Consider the following 24,385-nt stretch of genomic DNA (forward strand, 5'->3'; position numbering starts at 1 on the left):
GACTTTGAAAGAACAATAAATATGTGTACTTTAAAAAATACAATGAACTATGATTAAAATCAAAAAAAAATTAAGACCATGGTTTTGTGCATGGTCTTAAACTATGGTCAAAAATATAATGAAATATGATTAAAATCAAATTTATGGTGATTAATAGTGTTTAAGACCATGGTTTTTTGGAAAATCATTTCAAAAAAGATTATTACACAAAAATATACTTCAAAAATGTTAAGATAGATTTTTAAAATATATATATCTGTTTATAAAAATTCAAATCACATCATATGCTGAAAAAAATTCTAATATTTTTTTGACTTTATGTATTAAATAATAATTCAAATAATTAAATAAAAGTGAAAGGAGAATTATATTTTAATCTAACATATTGTTTTAAATTAGATAGATAGATTTTAGGAAATTTGAAATTAATATTATCAAATAAGGAAATGATTGTGTTTGGTTGTAAGGATTGTAGAGAATTTAATTGAGATTTGTTTGGATACAAAGAAAAAAAAAAGATGGCACAAAAATGTATTCTAAAAATGTTAAGATAGATTATTCACTTAAACGAAGATCAAATGATTTCTTTATTTTAAGTCGCTGATACAAATCAGGTTTTGCTCTAATTCTAAGCTAACAACACTCAAATAGGTACAACAATATCAACGATCACTCAGTTTGAAACACTAAAACCGAACCCAACACCGAGTGCATTGAGCAATACAATCTCCTTTACAATCCACATTGTATCCCAACACTTTCGGATTCCGAAGCAACAGGTTCTTTAGTTGCTTACCCGAAATCCCCCATTGGTTTTCCAAAATCCCAATGTTTGGTTTCATCTCCTCTTCTAAGCTGCAACCGAGTACTTCCGGGAACTTCTTCATCACCTTATGTAGATCTTCGTCTGATAAACCGAGACTCCTAAGAAACTCAAGTATTTGATTCAAAGTTTCCACCTTTGGATTCTCTTTCGCTCGCTCTTCAGTCCAGTACGGCGAGTGGACATGACCAAACGCTTTTCCTAGTATCTTGTCTTTCTCCTCTATACTGAAATCAAAACAAGAAAGAGCTTCTTTACATTCTTCCCATGTCTTTGGATCTTCTTCCTTAGAGGTTTCAACTTGTGTTGTTGAACAAAACACTACCCATTTGTTTCGTGAAACAAGAGATGTTCTTACTCCTCCAATGACACCATGATACGACGAGTTCAGGCTCAATGGTAATACATTATTGTATGTTACAAGATCAGACTGCAAAACAAAAGCAATGTATTATGTACCATGAGATTTCAAAGAATACCATTAGTGTATAAAGTTTTTTTGGTCAGCGAATATGTTACATATACAGAAGAGTGACGGACGCATTTCGCCGAACACAATGTTGCCAAAGGTGAAGCTAAAGAGTTTCCTAGCATATCTCCTGTTTATCAGCAAACCAATTAGTAACTATAATGTAGATAAAATCAGCAGTTACTTGTATCAATTAGCAAACAAGACTATTGCATATTCATCTCTAGATCCATGACTCATTCTGAATTTGAACAAGAATCAGCAATTACTTCGTTTAGTTGGTTCTCTAATACTAGATTTGAGTTTTTTTAATATGTAAAACTCTTTCATTAACTGTGTACATAAGCGATCAAACAAATACCCATCAAGAACAGTGAAGCTAATACTAGATAAGTAATAGTGTCCTGAATCACAAATGGGCATTGAACAACCAATACCAATACGAGAATATCATAAACCTGAGGACAAAACCGTGTGTGAATTTGCTAATTGACCTTGGCAGGACCAGAAGCAGAAGCCTAAGCTCATCTCATCTAAATAACCACAACTTCGATCCAAAGCAGAGAGATTTTTTTTTTTTTGTCAACAGATCCAGAGCAGAGAGATTTGATGAACAGAATCATAATGGAACTATATATTCTTCTCAATTTTATTTAATCACTTGTCCAAAAAAAAAAAAAAAAAAAACACAATCACTTGTCCTAAACCAATTCAAGAAGCCCCTTTGTAATAATAAAAATCCCAAATTTCGTGTAACCCTAATCGAATTCGAGAATCTAATTCATAGTAAACTACAGATTGGGAAATTTAGTCAACAAGGTAGAGAAAGGTGATACCTGTAATGCAATCTCGGTCACCGGCGAAACCGAATCAGTGAGTCAAGATGTATAACCGAGTCAAAAGTTTCACGAATTCAGAAACAGGAACCAACCATTGTTCGTTTGAGATATGAGGCACACACACAAAATAAACAAATTGAAGTCGCTTTCATAAATTTTAGGTCTTTACGTTGTTTCCAACAGTCACGGATTTGTGATGTTCGTAACTAAACCGGACCCGGCTATTTAAACCGGTTTCAACTGCGATTCAGATGTCATACCGGGTGATTAAATTTTCAATTTTGGTGAATTATTTGCACTTTTGCAGCCTACAAAAATGACAAACTTACATATATAGGCAACCAAAAATTTTGGTGACGCTTTAGAATAATCTCTTAAGAATTAATAATCACTATAAATTAATAAATTTTGCTGGTCTCAAGTTGGGCCAGTGTAAAAATTAACAATATTCGATAAGATAATAAGATAATAATTTTTTTGAAATCTTAATATAAAATATGGTCCCAATAATATCATAAATTAATAATCATGTAAATTTATATATATATATACTGATATAATAGTGTATGTTTCTCCTAAAACTCATTTCTATAGAACATTTGTAATGTTGTATTTTCAAACTATAATGATATTTCTAAAATATTTTATAACATGTCATACAAATAATTAAATTTTAAAGTTTTAATTTTTAGATATGCATCATTTACAATTTGATAATTAGACAGATTATTAAAATATGATAATTAATATTATTATTATTCATAAATTTGAATTTATGTATGTCATGTGTATAAGTCAATTTGTTTATAGTATTTGTAATTTCTTGTCAATAATGCTTTATAAATATTACAAGTTCAATTCCTAAACCATAAAATTTATAACATCCGAAAGTTTAATCTTATTTTGCTATAATTGTTCCAATTCATAATTTAAAAAAAAATAAACAATTAAAAATATATCTATAAATTAATATCACTATAAATTAATAAAATGTCTTGGTCCCAACATTATTAATTTATAGAGGTTTTACTGTATATAGTTATTAATATTTTAAATAATTGTGGTAACATCTTGAACTTTCAAAAACATTTTTCTTAATTTCTAACTTTTAAAATGAATAGAAATAATTTAAGAATAGAGGAAAATCTTTATCCAAATTTCACTTCATACGATTTTACGATAAATTAATGTACAAAAATATATGATAATTTGATTTTTTTTAATAGCATGTTTTATTATTTGCTCTAAAAATATATATATTTTCATCTTATTTTTAACTACATATTCTTCAAGGCATTATAATAAAATATCTTGTAATGACATTTTAATAATTTACTTAAAATTAATTAAACAAAGATTGGAGTATTGTACATTGCATGTGCAATGCAAGCTCTACTCTAATAGTGTATACCTCGATTTCGCATATCATGGCGATCGAATACATTGTGATGTTTCTTCCAAATCATATTTTGTTTTGTCCAGATCTTTACATAGATCAAGTAAAGAATATACCTAAACATTTTTTGTTTATGAGGTAATAATCTCAATAATCATCTACCATTTAAATTCTGGATCCCTTGTGTGAAAACCGTATAATAACTACTTTATCCCTGGTAGACTATTTTATAATAGAATAGTTGTAAGATATAACTTTAAATTAACATATTGTTCTAAATTTTATTTCTTTTTAGTTTAACGACTGGGTTTTAGCAAAAAAAAAATCTTCAAATCGTTGATTTTGTAACATTATCTCCAACCTCAAGAAAATGCAAATCAATCATACAAAATCAAAAATGATATGTAATATAAGCTTTATACGTATTTTCAAAATGTTTTCATGGTCATCTACATTAGATTTTAAATTTCTAATATAGATTTAAACTACTCGTCGTGAGGCTTCAATTTGATATATTACCGGTGAATATTTTATTAATATGATGGTAAGAACGAAGCTTATATTGCATATTATTTTTTATTCGTATGATTAATTTACATTTTCTGGAGGTAAAATGATGAAGCTGCAAAAAATGGTGTCTTCAATGATTTTTTCGTATGAAGTTTATAACGATTTTCTATTTATTTTTAAATATTTAATATATTTTGATATTTTCTAATGGTATGTTGTATATTTTCTTTGAATTGTTTCCAATTTGTATTTACCTCCTCCTTTTAAAATAATGTTTACCTAAATTTATTATTAAATTATTTCGTTACATATTTTTATAAATTATTTAATTAATTTATTATAATATAACTTCTGCAAGTTAATTACTTTGAATTGGTGAATTAATGGTAAATATTCTGAAAAAAGAACTAATATTAAGTATAGGAAAATCCATCACTAAATCATATCTAAAATATAGAAAAAGTATTTGTAAGATAATTATTTCATTTTAGCTATTCAACAATCCAAATTTACTAATTGCCTACGCGAGGCGTGAGTAATAAAAACTCTTGAATGTTAAATTTGTAATATATTTTACTGTACAGTAAAATCTCTATAAATAGTACTTTACAAATTTTGCTAGTCCCGAATTGGAACAGTGTAAAAAATAACAAAATTCGATAAAATAATAAGTTTTTTGAAATTTTCATGTAAATATGGTCCCAATAATATCATAAACTAATAATCATGTAAATTTATTGATATATGCTGATGTAATAATATATGCTGCTCCTAAAGCTTATATCTATAAAACAATTATAATGTTGTATTTTTAAACTATAATGATATAAAATATTCTATAACATGTCGTAAAAATAGCTAATTTATTTAAAATTTTTCAATTTCTAGATATGAATCATTTACATTTTGATGGTTTGATAAACTATTCAAATACGACAATTGATATTATTGTTCATAAATTTGAATTTATGTATGTCATGTGTATAAGTGAATTTGTGTTGTAAAACATTTGGAGTGGACTTCCATAATCGGCCCATACATGTCAAAGACCACAAAGGCCCATCGGCCATATTGTCTTTAGTCTAAGTCGGTTTATGTTTAAGCCTTTGCTTTACTATATATATGTAACCTCTAAACGATTGTATCAATAATAAGATAAGAGAGAAACCTCATTCGATTTCTCTAACTTTCATAACACGTTATCAGCACGAAAGCTCTAAACTCCAACTGAGAAAAAGTTCCTAACCCTAAACCGTCGCCGCTCATAAACCCTAGTTCGTCCAACTTCCTAACCGGATCTAGTTCGTTATTCAAGCTCGGCGATCGGTACCTGTTTGTGATCAATCCCTGTTCGTGATCAGTTCCTGTTTGGAGATCAAGGCGTGTTCGTGGTCCAGCTCCTGTTCGTGATCGGTTCGTGTGCTTGTCTAGTTCGAGTTTGAGGTTCGTGAATCAATTCAAGGTAAAACCGAGGTTTTTAGCTCTCAATTCCAGTCAATCTCCAAACGGTGGAAGGTAAATAAATCAAACCCCCTTAGAACCTATAAATCGAACCTGATCTCTTAAATCTAAAGGAACCCTAAATCTACAAGTAGACAATCAACAAACATAAACCCTAAGCTTTAGACCCTAAAACTTTAAAACTCTAAAATCGGTTGTTATGAGGTTTAGGGCTGCTTAGATTGTTTGCAAATCGAACCAATTATACTATGATTAAAATCCAATTATGTTGATTGTTTCTTTGAGAATTGGTTGCATGAATCCTTAGAACTAAAACCTAAATTCATAGAGAAAGTATTAATCTGGTTGTTCTAGGTTGTTTAAAATCCGAATTGCTTGTTTGCATTATGCCTTGCATGCATCCTTGAAATTAAAATCGAAACTTGCATAGGGAGAATATTGAATCGATTATTGTTAAAATCATTTCTGTAAATTTCGATTGCATAAACCCTAAAATCCTAATTAAAATCGGATCATTTTGTCTTAATCCTAATTAGAAAAGGAAAAGTTAAATAAAAGGAAAATTTACAGAATGCCCTCATCATGGATTCAGCAATGCTTCATTGCTAAGTACACTATACCGAGGTGTAGTCCCTAAAATACGGACCACAAAGAGAATTTTGTCTTAATCCTAATTAGAAAAGGAAAAGTTAAATAAAAGGAAAATTTCTAAAACTCAAAATTATCTAAGAAAAGGAAATTTTAAGAAAAAGGAAAACTTTGCATGCTAGTTCATATGCTATCTAGGATTTTTGTTTTTTCATGCATGATCCACGATATTTGAGTGTAATAGAGTGGCATGGTTCGGTTTCAAATACCGCATGGCCCTAAGTGATTGGCATGGTTCGGTCTCAAATACCGCATGGCCTTAAATTGTTGCATGGTACAGTCTCAAATACTGCATGCTAATGATCGGATGTTTGTTCTGTAATGTGCAGATGGCAAAGCTCAACAACCTCTCCTATGCTGCCCTTAATGTCTCTGGAGACAACTACTTGCAATGGGTTTTGGACACTAAGATCCATCTGAAATCAAAGGATTTATGCGAATGCATTGAGGATGAGGTTGAATGTGCCGAAAAGGATAAGTACAAGGCAATTGTGCATATACGCCACCACCTTGCTGAGAGTCTCAAGAACCAGTATCTCACTGTTGAAGATCCTCTTGACCTTTGGACAGAGTTGAAAAACAGATATGGACACCAAAAGACGGTGCTCCTCCCAAAGGCTCAATTTGATTGGAAAAACCTAAGGATCCAGGACTTCAATTCTGTGGATGAGTATAACTCAGAGCTATTTAAGATAGTCTCAATCCTAAGGTTATGTGGTACAGAGGTTACTGAGAAGGACTTGCTAGAGAAGACATTCTCAACCTTTCAGACCAACAACATACTGCTTCAACAACAGTATCGTGAAAAGGGGTTTAAGACATATGCAAGTCTCATCTCTTGTTTGCTGCTTGCTGAGCAGAACAATGAGCTATTGATGATGAATAGTGCATTAAGACCTCCTGGTACAGCTCCATTACCAGAAACACACAAGGTTGACATGAAAAAGAAAAATCCTAAAGTGCCAAAAGAGCCGAAAGAGACTAAAGAGTCTAACTATGTCCATAGGGGCAAGTATGGCCGTGGCCGTGGAGGAAGTGGACGTGGTGGTCCTGGTCGTGGGAACTACCAAGGACACAATTTTGGTGGTCAAGGCCGTGGGAACCGATCAGGCTTCGGCCGTGGTCGGGGTAGAGGCCGCGGTGTATTTAAACCGCAACATAAGACCAAGTCCACTTGTCGTAGATATGGTATGGAAAACCATTGGGTAAAGACATGCAGAACTCCTAAGCACTTTGTTGATCTCTATCAAGAGAATTTGAAAAAGAATCCAGAAGCTAACCTGGTTATCTCGATGGTGAAAGTGATTTCGACCATGAGAAGGATGACCTATTGGATTATGAAACTTCCGATTGCTTGAGAGAGGATAATTAAACTCAAATGTGGTCTTGATTTAATTTTATATTTTTATGCATTACATTTGATTGGATTATTGTTTGGATTATTACTTTTGGTTTAAATTCAATTATTTTATTTTCCTTCAATATATATTTTCTTGTTTTATTACTTTAAGTTTAAAACATAAACTCTTGTCCATTATAGAAATGGCTGAGGACAAGAATATACTTGTGGTTGATAGTGGATCAAGCCACACAATTTTGAAGGACAAGAGATAATTTTGTTAATCTCATAATAAAAAATGCCAATATTAGTACAATTGCGGGTATAGCAAGCCTTATTGAGGGCTACGGCCAGACTCATATTTTATTACCTAATGGCACACATCTTGAAATAAGTGATGACCTATATTCACCCAGCTCAAAGAGAAGTTTATTGAGCTTTAAGGACATTCGGTTGAATGGTTTCCATGTTGAGACAAAGGGTGAAGGAAACAAAGAGTTCCTATACATTACCGAAATCACCCAAGGACATAAGAAAGTCCTAGAGTCTATACCTGCACTAGCCACTGGTCTCTACCATGCTAGGATTAATATGATAGAAGCTAATTTGGCAATGAATAAGATGTTCAATGAACAATTCACTTTATGGCATGACCGGCTTGGCCATCCGGGTTCTAACATGATGCGTAAGCTAATAATGAATTCTAATGGGCACACTCTTAAAGAGAGAAAATTTATCCCTAAACATCTCACGTGTGTAGCATGTGCACAAGGGAAACTTATTATAAGGCCATCAACAGTGAAAGTCACTAAATAGACTTTAAGCTTTCTGGAAAGGATACAAGGAGATATATGTGGACCAATACACCCACCTTGTGGGACGTTTAGATATTTCATGGTCCTTATTGATGCATCGACCAGATGGTCGCATGTTTGTTTATTGTCAACTAGAAACCTTGCGTTTGCTAGATTGTTGGCCCAAATTATACGTCTGCGAGCCCACTTTCCAGATTTTCACGTAAGACTATACGTCTAGACAATGCTGGTGAATTTACATCCCAAGCGTTTAATGAATATTGTATGTCCACGGGGGTGAGTGTGGAACATCCCGTGGCACATGTCCATACACAGAATGGATTAGCTGAATCCTTCATTAAACGTATTCAATTGATTGCTCGGCCATTACTTATGAGGTCGAAGCTTCCTGTGTCGGCTTGGGGACACGCAGTATTACATGCAGCTGAGCTTATACGCATCAGGCCATCTAGTGAACATAAATATTCGTCATCCCAATTATTAACGGGTCATGAGCCAGACATATCCCATCGAAAAACATTCGGGTGTGCCGTTTATGTACCAATTGCTCCACCATAGAGAACTAAGATGGGACCTCAAAGGAGGATGGGAATATATGTTGGATATGATTCTCCCACCATTATTAAGTATCTTGAGCCAACTACGGGTGATTTATTTAAGGCTAGATACGCGGATTGTCAGTTTGCTGAATCCGAATTTTCTATGTTGGGTGAAGAGAATAACAAGCTGGTCAAAGAAATATCATGGAATCAAACATCCTTAAATTGGCAAGATCCTCGGACTCTAGCATGTGAGGCAGAGGTCCAAAAGATTATACATTTGCAAAAGCTAGCTATTCAATTGCCAGATTCTTTTGCTGACCCAAAGAGAGAAACAAAATCGTACATACCAGCTTGTAATGCACCAGTACGTATTGATGTTCACAAGGAACACAATAATCAAGTTGCTACAGAGTCTAAGGCCCGTTTGAAACGTGGTAGACCATTAGGTTCCAAAGATAAGAACCCTCGGAAATCAAGAAAAGTGCAAATCATACCGAGGTTAAGGAAATAACAGACATGGCCGCGGCAAATCCTAAGGTACCAAATGAGGTTTGGGACGCTGAACCTCAAGGACCTGAAGGTATTGATAATAATGAGATCTCAATCAATTATATCATGTCTGGAATACAATGGAACCGAAAAGATGTCGACATCGATGATGTATTTGCTTATAAGGTAGCACTTAAAATAAATGAGGATCATGAACCCACGTCTATATTAGAGTGCACTCAAAGTAAAGATTGGTTAAAATGGAAAGAAGCCATTGACGTGGAGTTGAACTCTTTAAAGAAGAGAAATGTGTTTGGTCCGATCTTAAGGACACCATTCGATACAAAGCCTGTTGGACATAAATGGGTCTTTGTAAGAAAGAGAAATGAGAATAATGAAATCGTGAGATATAAGGCACTGCTTGTAGCACAAGGATTCTCTCAAAGACCAGGAATAGATTATGAGGAGACATACTCCCCTGTGATAGATGCAACGACTTTTAGATATTTAATAAGTCTGGTTATAAGAGAAAACTGGATTTGCGGTTAATGGATGTTGTTACCGCATATTTTTATGGTCCACTGGAAAATGAGATTTATATGAGATTACCAGAGGGTATTGAGCTCAAAGATAAGAGCGGTTCTCGAGAACAATACTGCATAAGGCTAGACAAATCCCTTTATGAACTGAACCAAAGTAGGCGTATGTGGTACAATAGATTGAGTGAGTACCTAGCTAAAGAAGGCTATAAGAATGATCCCATCAGTCCATGTATTTTTGTAAAGAAGTTTGCAAAAAAAGGGTTTGTAATCATAGCAGTATATGTGAATGATTTAAATATCCTAGGAACCTCTGGGGAAATCGCCCAAACAGTCGAATATCTAAAGAAAGAATTCGAGATGAAAGACCTAGGCAAGGCTAAATTCTGTTTGGGATTGCAACTTGAGTACATAAATGATGGAATCCTTGTGCATCAAATGGCATATACTAAAAAGGTACTCAAGAGGTTTAATATGGACCAAGCTCACCCATTGACTAGCCCAATGGTTGTAAGGACCCTTGATTTGGATAAAGATCCATTCGGTCCAAAGAAGGAAGATGAAGAAGTTCTCGGTCCGGAAGTGTCATACCTCAGTGCTATAAGAGCGTTAATGTTCTTGGCTAGCCACACTAGACCAGACATATGTTTTGCCGTGAACCTCCTAGCTAGATTTAGCTCTTGTCCGACCCAAAGGCACTTGAACGGTTACTTATCGGATCCACATAATTCAAAGTCTGAAACCGGCTATGTGTTTACACACGGTGGTACCGCGATTTCGTGGCGTTCTATGAAGCAAAGCATTGTGGCCACTTCATCTAATCACGTGGAGATTCTAGCAATTCACGAAGCCAGCCGTGAATGTGTTTGGTTGAGATCAATGATTCAACATATGAGGACAAATTGTGGCATGGCCGATGATAAGGAAGGAACATTTATATATGAGGACAATACGGCCTGCATCGCACAGCTCAAAGAAGGGTACATTAAGGGAGATCGGACGAAGCACATATTACCAAAGTTCTTCTTCACACATGAACTACAAAAGGACGGAGAAGTTCAAGTGGTACAAGTTCAATCCTGCGACAACTCAGCCGCCCTCTTCACCAAGTCTTTACCGACATCAACATTCAAGAAGCTCACGCACCAGATTGGAATGCGGAGACTTAAAGACTTCTAGTGATGCTTAGAACAGGGGGAGTAATGCATGCTGTACTCTTTTTCCTTCCTTGGTTTTGTCCCACTGGGTTTTCCTGGTAAGGTTTTAACGAGGCAGCACCCCCAAGCGCATTACGGAGATCCCTTAGCATTGTCACGGTTATGTCATCCAAGGGGGAGCATTGTAAACCATTTGGAGTGGACTTCCATAACCGGCCCATACATGTCCAATACCACAAAGGCCCATCGCCCATATTGTCTTTATTCTAAGTCGGTTTATGTTTAAGCCTTTACTTTACTATATATATGTAACCTCTAAACGATTAAATCAATAATAAGATAAGAGAGAAACCTCCTTCGATTTCTCTAACTTTCATAACAATTTGTAAATAGTATTTATAATTTATTGTCAATAATGTTTTCTAAATATTACAAATTCAATTCAAAAACTATAAAATTTACAGCATCTGAAAGTCTAATCTTATTTTGCTAAAATTATCTCAATTCATAATTTTTTTGAAATTTTAACAATTAAAAAATATATCTATAAATTAATTATTATTAGTTTATATTTTATACTATAAAATAATTATTATTAATTTATAGATAAATTAATAAAATGTTTTGGTCCCAATATTATTAATTTATAGAGGTTTTACTGTATTATCTTTCTTTTTTGACAACCGGTTTTACTGTATTATCAAATGTCAAGTTTTATATCGTGTTTTCTTATAGATATTTTGAATGTGTTTCCAATATACATTTTTATTATAACTATTTTATATTAATACTCACCCCTCAAACTTAATTTGAATGTTAATTAATTTTACGATAGATCTCATTTATTAGTTATTAACTTATTATTGATCCATAAAATTAGTTGTATTTAATAAATAAATGTAAAATAGTTACTTTCTTAATTATTTGTAGTACATACGTCAAATCAATACTTTCTTCATACTATTTTTTCCGAATGAAATTAATATTTCACAATTTGTTTAGTTATATGTATAAAACATTGATAATATTTTAATAACACATGTACAACTCAATGATGTAACATTATGAAAAAAGAAGAAATATAATAATTGAGAAGTCTAAACAAGAAAATAATTCTAACTTATTTATGATCATTTTTAATTCTAGAAACACCAATATTTAAAAGATCAAAAAAAATATTAATAATATGCACATGATTTGTTGACCATATATACATACACATGTAAGAATCAATAAGCATAAAGAAAATAAAGTAAACGATGCATTTGAAATTTTGAAAACATGGAAAAGAAGACTTCATAGTTTCTTCTAATTTTTAAACAACACAAATAAATTATATATATAACAAGACGATTTTGATTTAATAAAAATAAAAATAAAAAATCATTAATCCGATATTTGAGTACGAATTAAATTTTTATTTTAATGTTTTTAACAACACTAATATATGTCACTTAATTAAAATTGTATTAAACAAATATAGTTATACAGTATATTATGAGTTTAATTTGGGTTTTTAGTAACTGTTTAATTTAACCGTATATAGTAAATTATTAACATTTAAGAAGTTTAAAATATTATAGTTGATATATCTAAAATTAATAAAATTTTTAAAACTATGAACACTTAAACATATTAAATTTTCAAAATTACATAAACGGGGTATATTTCAGGATGGATTATATGACATGACAGAGTTGAATTGATAATATTAAAAATTAAAATATCATTAATATGATACTTCAATATGGTTTAATCCTCATTTTACTTTTAACAACACCAATATAAAATATATCAAATTAAACTGACGTAATTAAAATTGTGAAAACAAAAATTGTTATACGGTATATTACGCTAAATCACTAAAATTAACAAAATAATACATTAAAAAAATTAGTATTAAAATAATGCATTAACAAAAAATTAAATCAAAATTTACTTGCGGTATACTATGAGTTATAATCTAATTAATAGATATATGTATAGAGGGAGAGAGAAATTTTCAAACATAAATTTGGCTGGAATGAATTTAAATTTCTTGATTTTATTTATTCTATTTTTATATTAAAATCCCAAAATCCAAAACACTAACTCGACATCTGTTGCATCGACATGTACTTCATAAATATAAATTAGTTGTTGAAACCAGACTCATTTTGTTTTTAATATAATAATTCAACTAGTGATCTTATATTCATTATCAACCTAACCACATTCAATTTAGTGATCTTATATTCATTATCAACCTAACCACATTCAATTCAACTGCAGAACTAGAAACACAATTAAAATAACAAACAACTAATAAGCTAAATGTCAACGTCTAACAATTCATAATCCATTAATATGTGTTAATACGTACGACACAATTGCTATATAACGATATTCTTAAAGCGAACATGTAGTTCAAGATTGACGTACAATTTAAGTATAGTATAATACAGGGACTGATATACAATTTGGTTAACTACACAACTTATAGTACTTTAAATTTAATCATCGTGTCGATCAATATTTGTTAATGAAAAATTGTTGATTGTGTTTGATGGTTACTGACTTAACTCACATATTTTTATTTAACTCACATATTCTACAATTACTTCTAGTAGAGTAGCTGGTTTATATACATTGGTTAATTTACCCTAGATTAATTTCCGGTTTAGTTTAGATCAGGTTTAGTTCTATTCAGATGTATATAACATTCATTGTAAAGTTTGTTAAAATCAATCAATCAAAAAAACTATTTCACAAATCTTTTGTTTTATGATTCTGTTATGGTATCAGAGCTTTTTTTCCACAAAATATGCTGATTTCATCTTCATCTTCTTTCGATTCCTTCAAATTACACCGATCAATCATCTTCATCTTCTTCGATTGTTCTTCCGAAGCTTTGATTAGAAGAAATTAGTGCGAAAAGTGGAAAAACAGAAGAGCCAAAGTGTTACACCGGAGTACGATGGATCTGCAGCTAAGGTTACTCGCGAATCGGTGATCTATGAAGAACCTGAAATTGGATTTGGGAAAAACAACGTTCTCAACGCTCAGAGGGATATGGAGCTCACGGATCGATGTCGCAACAATCAGAATCATCTCACAATCCTTTCAATCTTCAATCCTTCGATCATCCAGGTTTAACGATCGTTGCTCGTGTCTTAGATTGAACAAATTACAATAGATGTTCTATAGCGATGAGAACCAGTCTAGAAGCTAAGAATAAGCTTTCTTTTATTGACGGATTTATGTTGTGACCGTGTGAGAGTGATTATGATTTCAAGATATGGAGTAGGTGTAACAATATGGTAAAATCATGGATCCTGAACGTCGTGAATAAGGAGATTTATGATAGCATATTGTACTATCAAGATGCTGTTGAAATTTATTTACTAGGTTCAAAGTAAACAATTGACCAAGGAAATACCAACTAGAGTAGACTATGACTATGCTTAGGCAAGGAGATCTTGATCTGTCCACTTAGTTTACTAAGAAGAAGACATTGTGGGAACAACTTTCCTACACAAGGTCTCGCATAATCAAGAAGTGTTATTGTTATCACGTGAAATAATTGCTAAAAGAGGCAGAGACTTAAACAACCGCACCCGGAAACTGAAACAACCCGACCTCTTTTTTTTTAATAATAAATACAATATATAATTAAACATCCCATACTACTTAATTAAACCAACCCAAACCACAACTCATCATTATACCAGCCATAACCATTTTTATACAGCGGAAACATATAAGTAATACCAAACCAATATATCATTAATACAATAACATTCCTAACCATTCTATCCAGCAACCTAACATAACTCTAACCAAGGTTCCAACAACATAACCATACATAACCAACATCACACAAATGAGACCCTAGATCATCTTCTTCCTAATCGTCTTGATTCCACGATCACACTTTGCCTTTACATGCACCACAAACACAAATTGAGATGCATGAGTATTTAATAAACATTCAGTGAGGCAATCCTCCCATCTACTGGGCTATACACACAAACAACTGAGATACCAATGTTTAACAAACAACACAACAAACCAGGAAACCACGCTGGTGTCGGTCGACACTAGCTCCAACATGGTGTCGACCGACACCGACACTGCAACACGATCCGCACGAAGCTGAAAGTCAAAGAACCGCTTCCCAAAACCTCCAAATCGTCCAAAACTCATCCAAAACTCCTGGAAACTCATAGAAACCCACAACCAACCACAAAGACACAAGAATACAACACAAACAACAACAAAACAAGCAAAACAAAGGATTCTCAGGCTTAGATCAGCCATGATCATGCACTCACCTCTTTGCAGGAAGATTCTGACCAACAATAACGAATCCAACCCTCCTAGCAAGCTTCTAACACCCTCCTCGCCTCAGATCTCCCAAGAACAGCCAAGGATCTCACAAATCTCTCTCAAAAATGTTTTCTCCTTCTTCTCTCTGTTTCTCTGTCAAAAACGGTTAAAAGGACGAAATAAGTCGAGTTCCCCTTTTGAACTCGAGTTTAGGGCTTCCCCTAAACAAATCACGCAAACCGGGTGATTAAAATCGAACCTATTAGTTCGCGGGCGTTACAATTCTCCCCCACCAACCTGGATTCGTTGTCGAATCCTGCAACGTCGTCCCTCCACCAAGGACCTCCGTGCAACCGTCAACACGGCCCGCACATTCTCCGACCGGACTAAACAACATCAGCCACGGCTTTCCGTGCAACTGCAGCAAGAGTCCGCATAACCATGTGACCCAACGGTCCACATAACCCCGACCCCACTGGTCAGCACCAAACCAGACCCCACCGGTCAATCCAAACCATACTCTCCAAATCATCACAACACTGGTCCCCTCGACCAGTATACACCTGACCCTCCCGGTCAACACACACAGAAACCCCGAGATTGAACCCCCATCAACCCCGAGATCCCCATCTGGTCTCAACCGGAAACTTGAGATTGAACCGCCATCAATCTCCTAAATCCGCACCTGATCACAACAGAAAATCTGAGATTGAACCCCCATCAATCTCCTAAATCTGCATCCGGTCACACTGCTTATCTCCACGCCCTTGACACTTTTGCCACCAACTCATCCGCTCTTAGGTTGCAACGTTCAAGCCATACCGATCTCACTCTCAGACCCCCCGTCTTTGAGTCATACCATCTCACCCTCATGTCGTCACCCTCGGGATCTCGGTACCAGGAGAATCCCCATCTCCTCTGCCACCCTCAGGACCGCAGTCCCTCGAGCTATCGGTATCTAGGGAACCCCCCGTCCCCTCAGGAGAACCCCCATCTCCTCATGAGTTGTTCAGGACCCCCCGTCCCTATAGCAAACAGTCATAACGTCTATAAGCATTTCACCAACCGGGAACACCCCGTGTGATCAGCGTAGAACATCTCAATTTCCTACCAACACCATACTCTCTCCCAGAATAACACCACCGCCATGGCCACCCCCAGGCCTCACTACAAACATCCAAAACACTTTGGTGTTCACTCACACCCTTTCTAAAAATAGCTTTTCCGCTTTGCAATTATCCACAGCAAATCATCAATACGGGCGTAATAAAACAAACAAGTACCATACGTTCGCATATTCTGACTCACTGCATCAAATGCTTTGCAAGCCGCACTTTCCAACAACTTGTCAATAGCCAACTGCACCTCCTGCACAGAAGCTAAAAACACTACACAACTAACAACACAGAAAATAACTTACCGTGGAATCTCATTGAAGGCTCGAAGAGGATGATGCTAGGACTCCATACCACATGCAAATTGACTAACTATTCATAATCAATTACCATTCACAACATCATGCATCACCCAACAGGAAAATAATTCAACCAATTATATTCCTAAACTGCTCTAAATCATCCACTTAACCATCCTAGAACCGTAAGGCCTCTGATACCAAACTGAAACAACCGCACCCAGAAACTGAAACAACCCGACCCTTTTTTTTTAATAATAAATACAATATATAATTTAACATCCCATACTACTTAATTAAACTAACCCAAACCACAACTCATCATTATACCAGCCATAACCATTTTTACACAGCGGAAACATACAAGTAATACAAAACCAATATATCATTAATACAATAACATTCCTAACCATTCTATCAAGCTACCTAACATAACTCTAACCAAGGTTCCAACAACATAACCATGCATAACCAACATCACACAAATGAGACCCTAGATCATCCTCCTCCTCATCGCCTTGATTCCACGATCACACTTTGCCTTTACCTGCACCGCAAACACAAATTGAGATGCATGAGTATTTAATAAACACTCAGTGAGGCAATCCTCCCATCTACTGGGCTATCACAAGCAACTGAGATACCAATGTTTAACAAACTCTGGTGTCGGTCGACACTGGCTCCAACATGGTGTCGACCAACACCAAAGCAATACGATCCGCACGAAGCCGAAATTCGATCGGTCGCGAACAGCAGCAAATGGTGGGTATGGTATGCGGTACATAGGACATGGTACACAGTACATATATAGGACATGGCATTGGCTACAGTTTATATGGCTGGTGGGGACTCTCGGCATCGATCACATGAGGATTGTGATTGATCTGTTGCCTTCGGCGTACATCGGTCAAGTTGAACATGGTCGGTCAGTAGGTGGTACTTGCAACTAGACATAGTATGTGTAGTCAATCCATAGACCTTCTTTTTTTTTTCTTTTTTTGTGTTTTTTTTTTTATGAAAACCTGAAACTAAAATGCAAAAATATTAAAAGTAAAAGAAAATAAATCCTAAAAATAAAAACTTACTAGACATGGGTTGCCTCCCAAGAAGCGCGCTTGTTTAACGTCGTTGGCTCGACGTTAGCTTGCTTTCTCAAGCAGGGTGTGGAGAGTCGGTTGTCCTTAGACAAGCTCTCTTGGATCTTTCTCCAATGTAGGAATCTGGTGGCTCTCTAGCATAATCTTCTTCTCTACATCGTCGAGTTGTTGGAATGAATGGTTTAGCTTCATAAAAAATGTCTCCATTGATGTTGGTGAGAGTCATTCTTCGGTTAGGCCAGTCCATGATGGCTCCTGCTGTGGCTAGGAATGCTCCTCCAAGAATAAGTGGTGTAAACCTTCCTTTCTCGGCATTGATAATCTGAAAGTCGATTGGAACATTGCAGATTCTGACTCTCACATGAATGTCTCGGACCATTCCTTCAGGTATTGTGAATGAGGAGTTGGCGAGTCCTATGCGTATGTCTGATGGTTGTAAGTGTCTCAAGCCTATCTTCTTAGCAGCATCGGTTGACATGATGTTGATACATGAACCGGAATCACATAATGCATCCTTGAATTCGACTCCATTGATAAAACAAGTGATGAGGAATCCGCCAGGGCACTCCACTTTGTGTAGTGTGTTGAACGGCCATGGGTAGTGTAAGGCTTGATCATATAGCTCTTTCATCTCTTTCCTTGACTCACAACTCTCAAGAAAGAATCGGTCAATATGATAAATAGAACAAGCTTGAAAAAGTGGTACCTTGGGGTAGTCTCCCAACTGTTCGGTTGAAATCGCCTTGATCTCTTAGGCTTATCATGCGTGGGTACCAACGGTTGTTCAAGAGGGTGAGACCACGTGGTTCATATTGGAACTGGGTTCTCCTGAATTGTTCTTCATCTTCTTCATAAATCTCCCCGTCTTCAAGTTCTCGCAAAGGTTGGACTTCTTCGAAGGTTGTGACGGTGTTACAAGCGACTTGGGGTGCTGATTTTTTTTCTCCTTGTTGAGAGGTCTCTTGTGAGTTGAGGTTGAAGGTTTCGGCCTCCATGGAACCTTGCAGCTTTTTTTCCACGAAATCCTCTTGTGTTTTTATAAAAGAAAATTTTCATGTCTCTAAAAGAAAACATGAATGTTTTCCTTTGTCGTCATAGGTTTCCTTTCTTCTCCTTCCTTCTCGTCGGGTCGAGTTTCTTTTTCCTTGTGTCGAGCAACACTTGAGGTGAGATCCTCAATATTAGCAGCAAGATCATGGTTCTTCTCTTTTATTTAATCTCCTTAAGCAGCTTTTGGCTCTCCTTTGTGAATGTAAACTCCTTGGATAAGACTTCTCCAAAACTTTTTTATTCAAAACCGAGACCAAACATCTTCCTCTCAGCTTCATATGCTCGGTTCTCAAGCTTCTCCACTTGCTTCCTTGTGTCTAAATCCTTGTTGAACAAAACTCCATACTTGGACTCATGGTCCTTTGTTATGTTTGATACTTCATTCGCCAAGTCTCTAATGTTCATTGCATTATCTTGGGCACTCTTGAGATGTCTCTCTTGTTCTTCCTCAAGATAATGAAGCTTCTTCTCCATGGCTTCAGCGTCTTTAGATCTTTGATCCTCTATGCTTCTAACTTTAAAAGCAATGTCATCCATTTTTCCCGAAAGATCAGATTGGGCTTTGTCAAGCTTCTCATGTAGCATCCTCATAGTCTCATCTTGAAGATCTGCTAATTGTTTTATTAGTTTCAACATCCTTTCTTCTTCAGCTTTTTGTTGTGTAGACACATGAAAATTTTCTTCAAAAACTTGGTGGGGAAATCGAATAAAATCACGCTCTCGACGTGGATAGGGGCGGTTTAGATTGGCATCGGCTCTCCTTGGGTAAGGTCTTTGAAAATGTGATGGACGGTGACTTGGGACAGGTTGCCAATCTTCATCGTATGGTGCTGGGGTTGGTCGGGTTCAAGGGTTACCTCGGTAGATAGCTTCTTCTTGATGTTGAAATTGTTGAAAATTGTTGTTTTCGGTAACTTCTTCATTAGGGATCCGAAATGTCATGCAACAGTAGAAGTTTTTGAGCTCTTCTTCTCCATATTATTTAGTAGATGATAGATCATATCACTCATCATTCTCTAATGGCAAATCTTCATAATGGTTCTCCTTGGCATTTTCTTCAAAATAAGCATCTCCTTCATCGGTTTGGTAGTATTCTTCTCTAGTCCACTCCTTGGACTTTTTAGGATCGGTTGGGTCATCATGTGAGACTCCATATCCTTCTTCAGCATCAGTAGGTTGATATAATTGATCATCACTCCAATTATTGCATTCATCGGATTTATTGAACAGGGCTTCTACTTTCCACTATAAGCGGCTCTCGATGATGTGAATGGGTCTCCGTCCGTGGCTCGGTAGTGTGACATGAGCTCAGCAATAGTGAGATTCTCAAAATCTCCTCGAAGAGCGTTGAGGTTCATCCTCAAGGTCTCCTGAAACAAGTGAAAAACAAAAAGAAAAATTAAAAAGCAAGGTGTCCTAGACGTTACTCTAGTTCCTAGACTCTTGTAAACAACAATCTTTCCCCGGCAACGGCGCCAAAAAGCTTGAGATGCGTGTGATATTTCACTTCAAAATCTTTTACCTTAAAAAGACCACACGACGACTGCAAGTGCACAGCTAATCGGTAGTAGTATTTAAGGATCGATCCCACAGAGAGAGAGTTGTTGTTTAGAGAATCCGTCGGAAGAAGGCTAGGACTCAATAAATTGGGGGGTTTTTGGTTGTCACGATCGTAGTAAGCAATAAACGTAAATAAAAAGCAACTAAAATAAATAAGACAAGTGTTGGGCATCAAGGGGAATCGTAGGAGATCAATGATCTATCTATCTAGGAAAGTTTAGGGTTAGTTTGTTTATCTAAAACTCGGACTACGAAACACGAATGAACCGTTAACTTATAGATCACAAGCTAACCGTCTAAGATCCCTATACTCCGAGACTCAACTTTCGCAGGCAAGAACGCATAGATCAAATCATTTAAAACAGGTTTGATTCTAATCCATGAAGTTCCATAGGTAAGTGGTATGTGCTTCCTATGACACCTCACACATCTAAGCTAGGTCAAGCACACATGCAAGTTTTTGACGACGCACAAACACTTTAGATCATATTTAGTTCATGAGGCTAACTTAAAGCATTAAGCAAAGACTTAGAATCAAAGCATAGAATAAACAAGAATATAAATCTAATAAACCCTAAAAATTGCCACCTAAACTAAGATCATCTCCCCCCTTTGATTATCCCTTTAAACCCAACTAGAAAACTACTCTAGCATGTTTAAGGGAATCATCAAAGTAAGGTTTAATAAACTCATAAACATAAAATAATATATAGAGAAAAAGGATTTAGATATTACTTCAATGATTGTCAAATAAAGTGTATGATCTTCTTCCTTTAGAAAACTAGAACAAAAGATGGAACAAATAAAGAGAAAGAGTTTTGGTGATCTTCAAAGCTTCAAGAGAGGGACGAGAGAGAGGTATGGTCGTCGGCTGCTCCTCTGGTCGTGTGTCTTGGCTGCTCCAAAATGTGCACACACTAAACCCTAGGTTTAGAAGAGTATTTATAGGGTTTTTGAAGGCTTAGGATTTTTTAAGGGTAGAAACGTCTTTTCTTGATGAGTGCAGAACAAGGGGAGGCTGAGGAAGGTTCTGGACCGTCGTGAATCCTCCCGGCCGGGCCGCCGTGATGTTTGCTAATCGGGCCATCATTAAAGTCCACTTGGCTTCAAACTTATCTTCTTGTTGGTTTATAACACGTCTCGGTAAATTGGGCATAACTTCCTGGTGAGTGAACGGATTGACTTGATTCCACTTGAAGGAGAAAGATGACTCTTCCAGATTTCCATAGTCACCAAGTACATTGAAATGTGAGTTCTGAAAGTTCTTCAAAAGTTGCCCATACTGTAAAGCTCTGAATCTGTTCTAAAACATATTTTCCTTGTCTTGTAGTCCTTTTTGCTATAAAACCTGTAAAACCTTCTTGAAACCTAAAATACTTGATAATATACATTAAATCCTTGAAATCATGTCAAACTCATCATAAATGCATACTAATACTATAGCTAAAATGGGTAATATAATGATGTTATCAAAGCTCTTGTGTACGAGTTTAGACATGAGTACGGTTTATCACCCGCAAACGGATGGGCAAACAGAAGTTACTAACCGTGCTCTTGGTAATATTTTACGTTGTCTTGTGGGTGATAATATCAAAATTTGGGATGCTAAGCTTTGTCAGGCTGAATTCGCTCACAACCATGCATTCAACCGCAAAACCATGCATTCAACCGCAGTCTTGGTTTTAATCCGTTTCGGGTAGTCTATGGTTTCATTCCTCTTGGTCCTTTGGACCTTACTACGCTACTAGATCAGTCTCTCTTTCATGGTCAGGTCGCCGACTTCATTGAAGATCTACAAGACGTGCACAAACAAGCCAAGTTGCGCCTAGAAGATTCTTCGAGCAAATATAAGGCTGCAGCTGATACTAAGCGTCTTGTTTTGGAGTTCAACCCGGGAGATTTGGTGTGGGTTTACCTGACCAAGGAGCGCTTACCTCTCAAGGAATACAACAAAATTTTCATCTCGGAAGATTGGTCCTGTCGAAGTTGTGGAGCGTATCAATGCAAATGCTTACCGGGTTCTTCTTCCGCCGCATTGCGTACGTCCAATGTGTTCAATGTGAAGCACTTATCTCCATATCGTGGGGACAATGACGAGCTGGATTCGAGGCCTAATCCTTCTCCACCTGGAGGGACCTGATGCAGCGCGTCTCTCTTCCTTGGTGGGCTCGTCATGAGCCGGCTTTCTTGCATTGTCGGTTTTTGTTTTAGGCTTTCTTGCATTGTCGGTTTTTGTTTTAGGCTTTCTTGCATTGTGGGTTTCTTTAAACGCTTAACTAATAGGTTTAGGGTTTTATTTGAGTTTTTCCTGCGACTCTATAAATAGAGATCGTAGGAGCATTGTAAATCATCATCTTATCACATATATTTAAAGGCTTTGAGGGTTCCTTTTGCCTCTCCCGCCTATCTGAGTATTTGTATTGTGGTAACACTGCAGCTCTTCACATCGCTAGTAACTATGTTTTTCATGAGCGTACGAAGCATATTGAGTTGGATTGTCATAAAGTTTGTGAGGCTATTGAAGATGTTATCATCAAGACCATGTATGTTCGGACAGACAACTAACTCGTCGACGTCTTAACAAAGGCTCTCCACCCAACTCCTTTTCAAGAGAACATCAGCAAGATGAGAGTCATTAACATTTATTTCTCGTCATCTTGAGGGGGGGGGGGGGGGTATTAGAGTAGCTTGCTTATGTACATTTGCTAACTTAACCTAGATTGATTTTCAATTTAGTTTAGATCTGTTTATGTATATAACATTCATTGTAAAGTTTGTTACAATCAATCAATCAGAAAATCATTTCACAAATCTCTTTGTTCTACGATTCTGTTAACTTCGAAACATAAGGTGTATGAACATTATATTTTCTTGCACTAAATGCATTAATTTTAGAGAAATTCCTTTCAATAGCACTAATCTAAGTTTTTCTTCCAAGTCTAGCACACACTCTCAATTTTTCCAAAAGTAGCATTTGTGTATATTAACTTTCTTATTTAATTTAAATAATAAAATTTAGTATGAGATTATTAAACTTACATTTTGATAGGTCACATGAAGGTTCCGTTGAAGCTTGTGGTGAAGCTTCCAACGATGAAGCTTTTGGTGAAGCTTCTTCTTCTTCTTCTTCTTCGTATATTTTTTTTTAGTCTCAGATTTTGTATTCTCAGCGAGATCGTGATTCTATATAAAGAAGAAGAAGAAGAAGCAGAAGAAGAAGAAGAAGCTTTGGGTATTGGCATTGTTGGGTATTAAATGAAATCTGATTATGAATTATGAACTATTGGAAATTGTTGAGTATTGTTGGGTATTGAAATTGCTGAGTACTGTTGAATATTGGAACTGTTTTGTTAGGTAATAAAAAAGCATGGGTAATCTTGAAGCTGAAATATGTATTTGAGTGCTATCTTCTCATCTTTGGACACCAAAATTGTTGCATACCAAGTGTTTGATATAATGTCATTGAGAACAAAGAAGTTGGTAAATAGTAAGAAAATTAGTTGGTTTTGATGTCTTCGGCTTCTTCGGGTTATACTTTGTTGGTTATGGAGTTGGCTAGTAGTGTTGATGAGGTAGAGTACAGTGGGGGAGGATCTTCTCGTTCTGGTCATAACCATTTTTGGGATTAATGAATATTTAGGAAAAGCTTCCTAAATTTCAAAGATGTCTTCCTAAATATTATGAAATCCTTCCTAAGTCTACATAAATGAGTTTTTTTTTTAATTATGTTTTACTTTAATGTATCACATATTACTCCATTTAGTGAGAGATTTCTGATTTTATTTTGTGCATATCCTGATATTTTATCTACAAGTAACAATTGGATTTTGTGTATTTCTAAATATTTTATGAAGGCTATCATGAAGTTTAAGGGTTTCTCCTTAATATTATCAAATCATTCCCTAAATTTAAATAAATGTGTTTCTAAA

At 35.5% G+C, this 24,385-nt stretch overlaps 1 protein-coding gene and 1 pseudogene across 1 annotated transcript; one reads left to right on the forward strand and one right to left on the reverse strand.

Moving 5' to 3' along the window:
• Nucleotides 1–563: 563 nt before the first annotated feature.
• LOC104707248 (uncharacterized) lies at nucleotides 564–2,289 on the reverse strand. The gene is made up of 3 exons (XM_010423555.3): nucleotides 2,129–2,289; nucleotides 1,343–1,422; nucleotides 564–1,253 (listed from the first exon to the last, which is right to left on the reverse strand). The coding sequence occupies exons 2-3, from the start codon at nucleotides 1,415–1,417 to the stop codon at nucleotides 687–689; spliced, it is 642 nt and encodes a 213-aa protein (XP_010421857.1). The 5' UTR covers nucleotides 1,418–1,422; nucleotides 2,129–2,289; the 3' UTR covers nucleotides 564–686.
• Nucleotides 2,290–6,475: 4,186 nt separating this feature from the next.
• Nucleotides 6,476–7,518, forward strand: LOC147940139 (uncharacterized; annotated as a pseudogene).
• Nucleotides 7,519–24,385: the final 16,867 nt, after the last annotated feature.

Source organism: Camelina sativa, chromosome 8 (genome assembly GCF_030686135.1).
Source record: "Camelina sativa cultivar CO46 ecotype springtype chromosome 8, ASM3068613v1".
In the NCBI taxonomy this organism is placed as follows: Eukaryota; Viridiplantae; Streptophyta; class Magnoliopsida; order Brassicales; family Brassicaceae; genus Camelina; species Camelina sativa.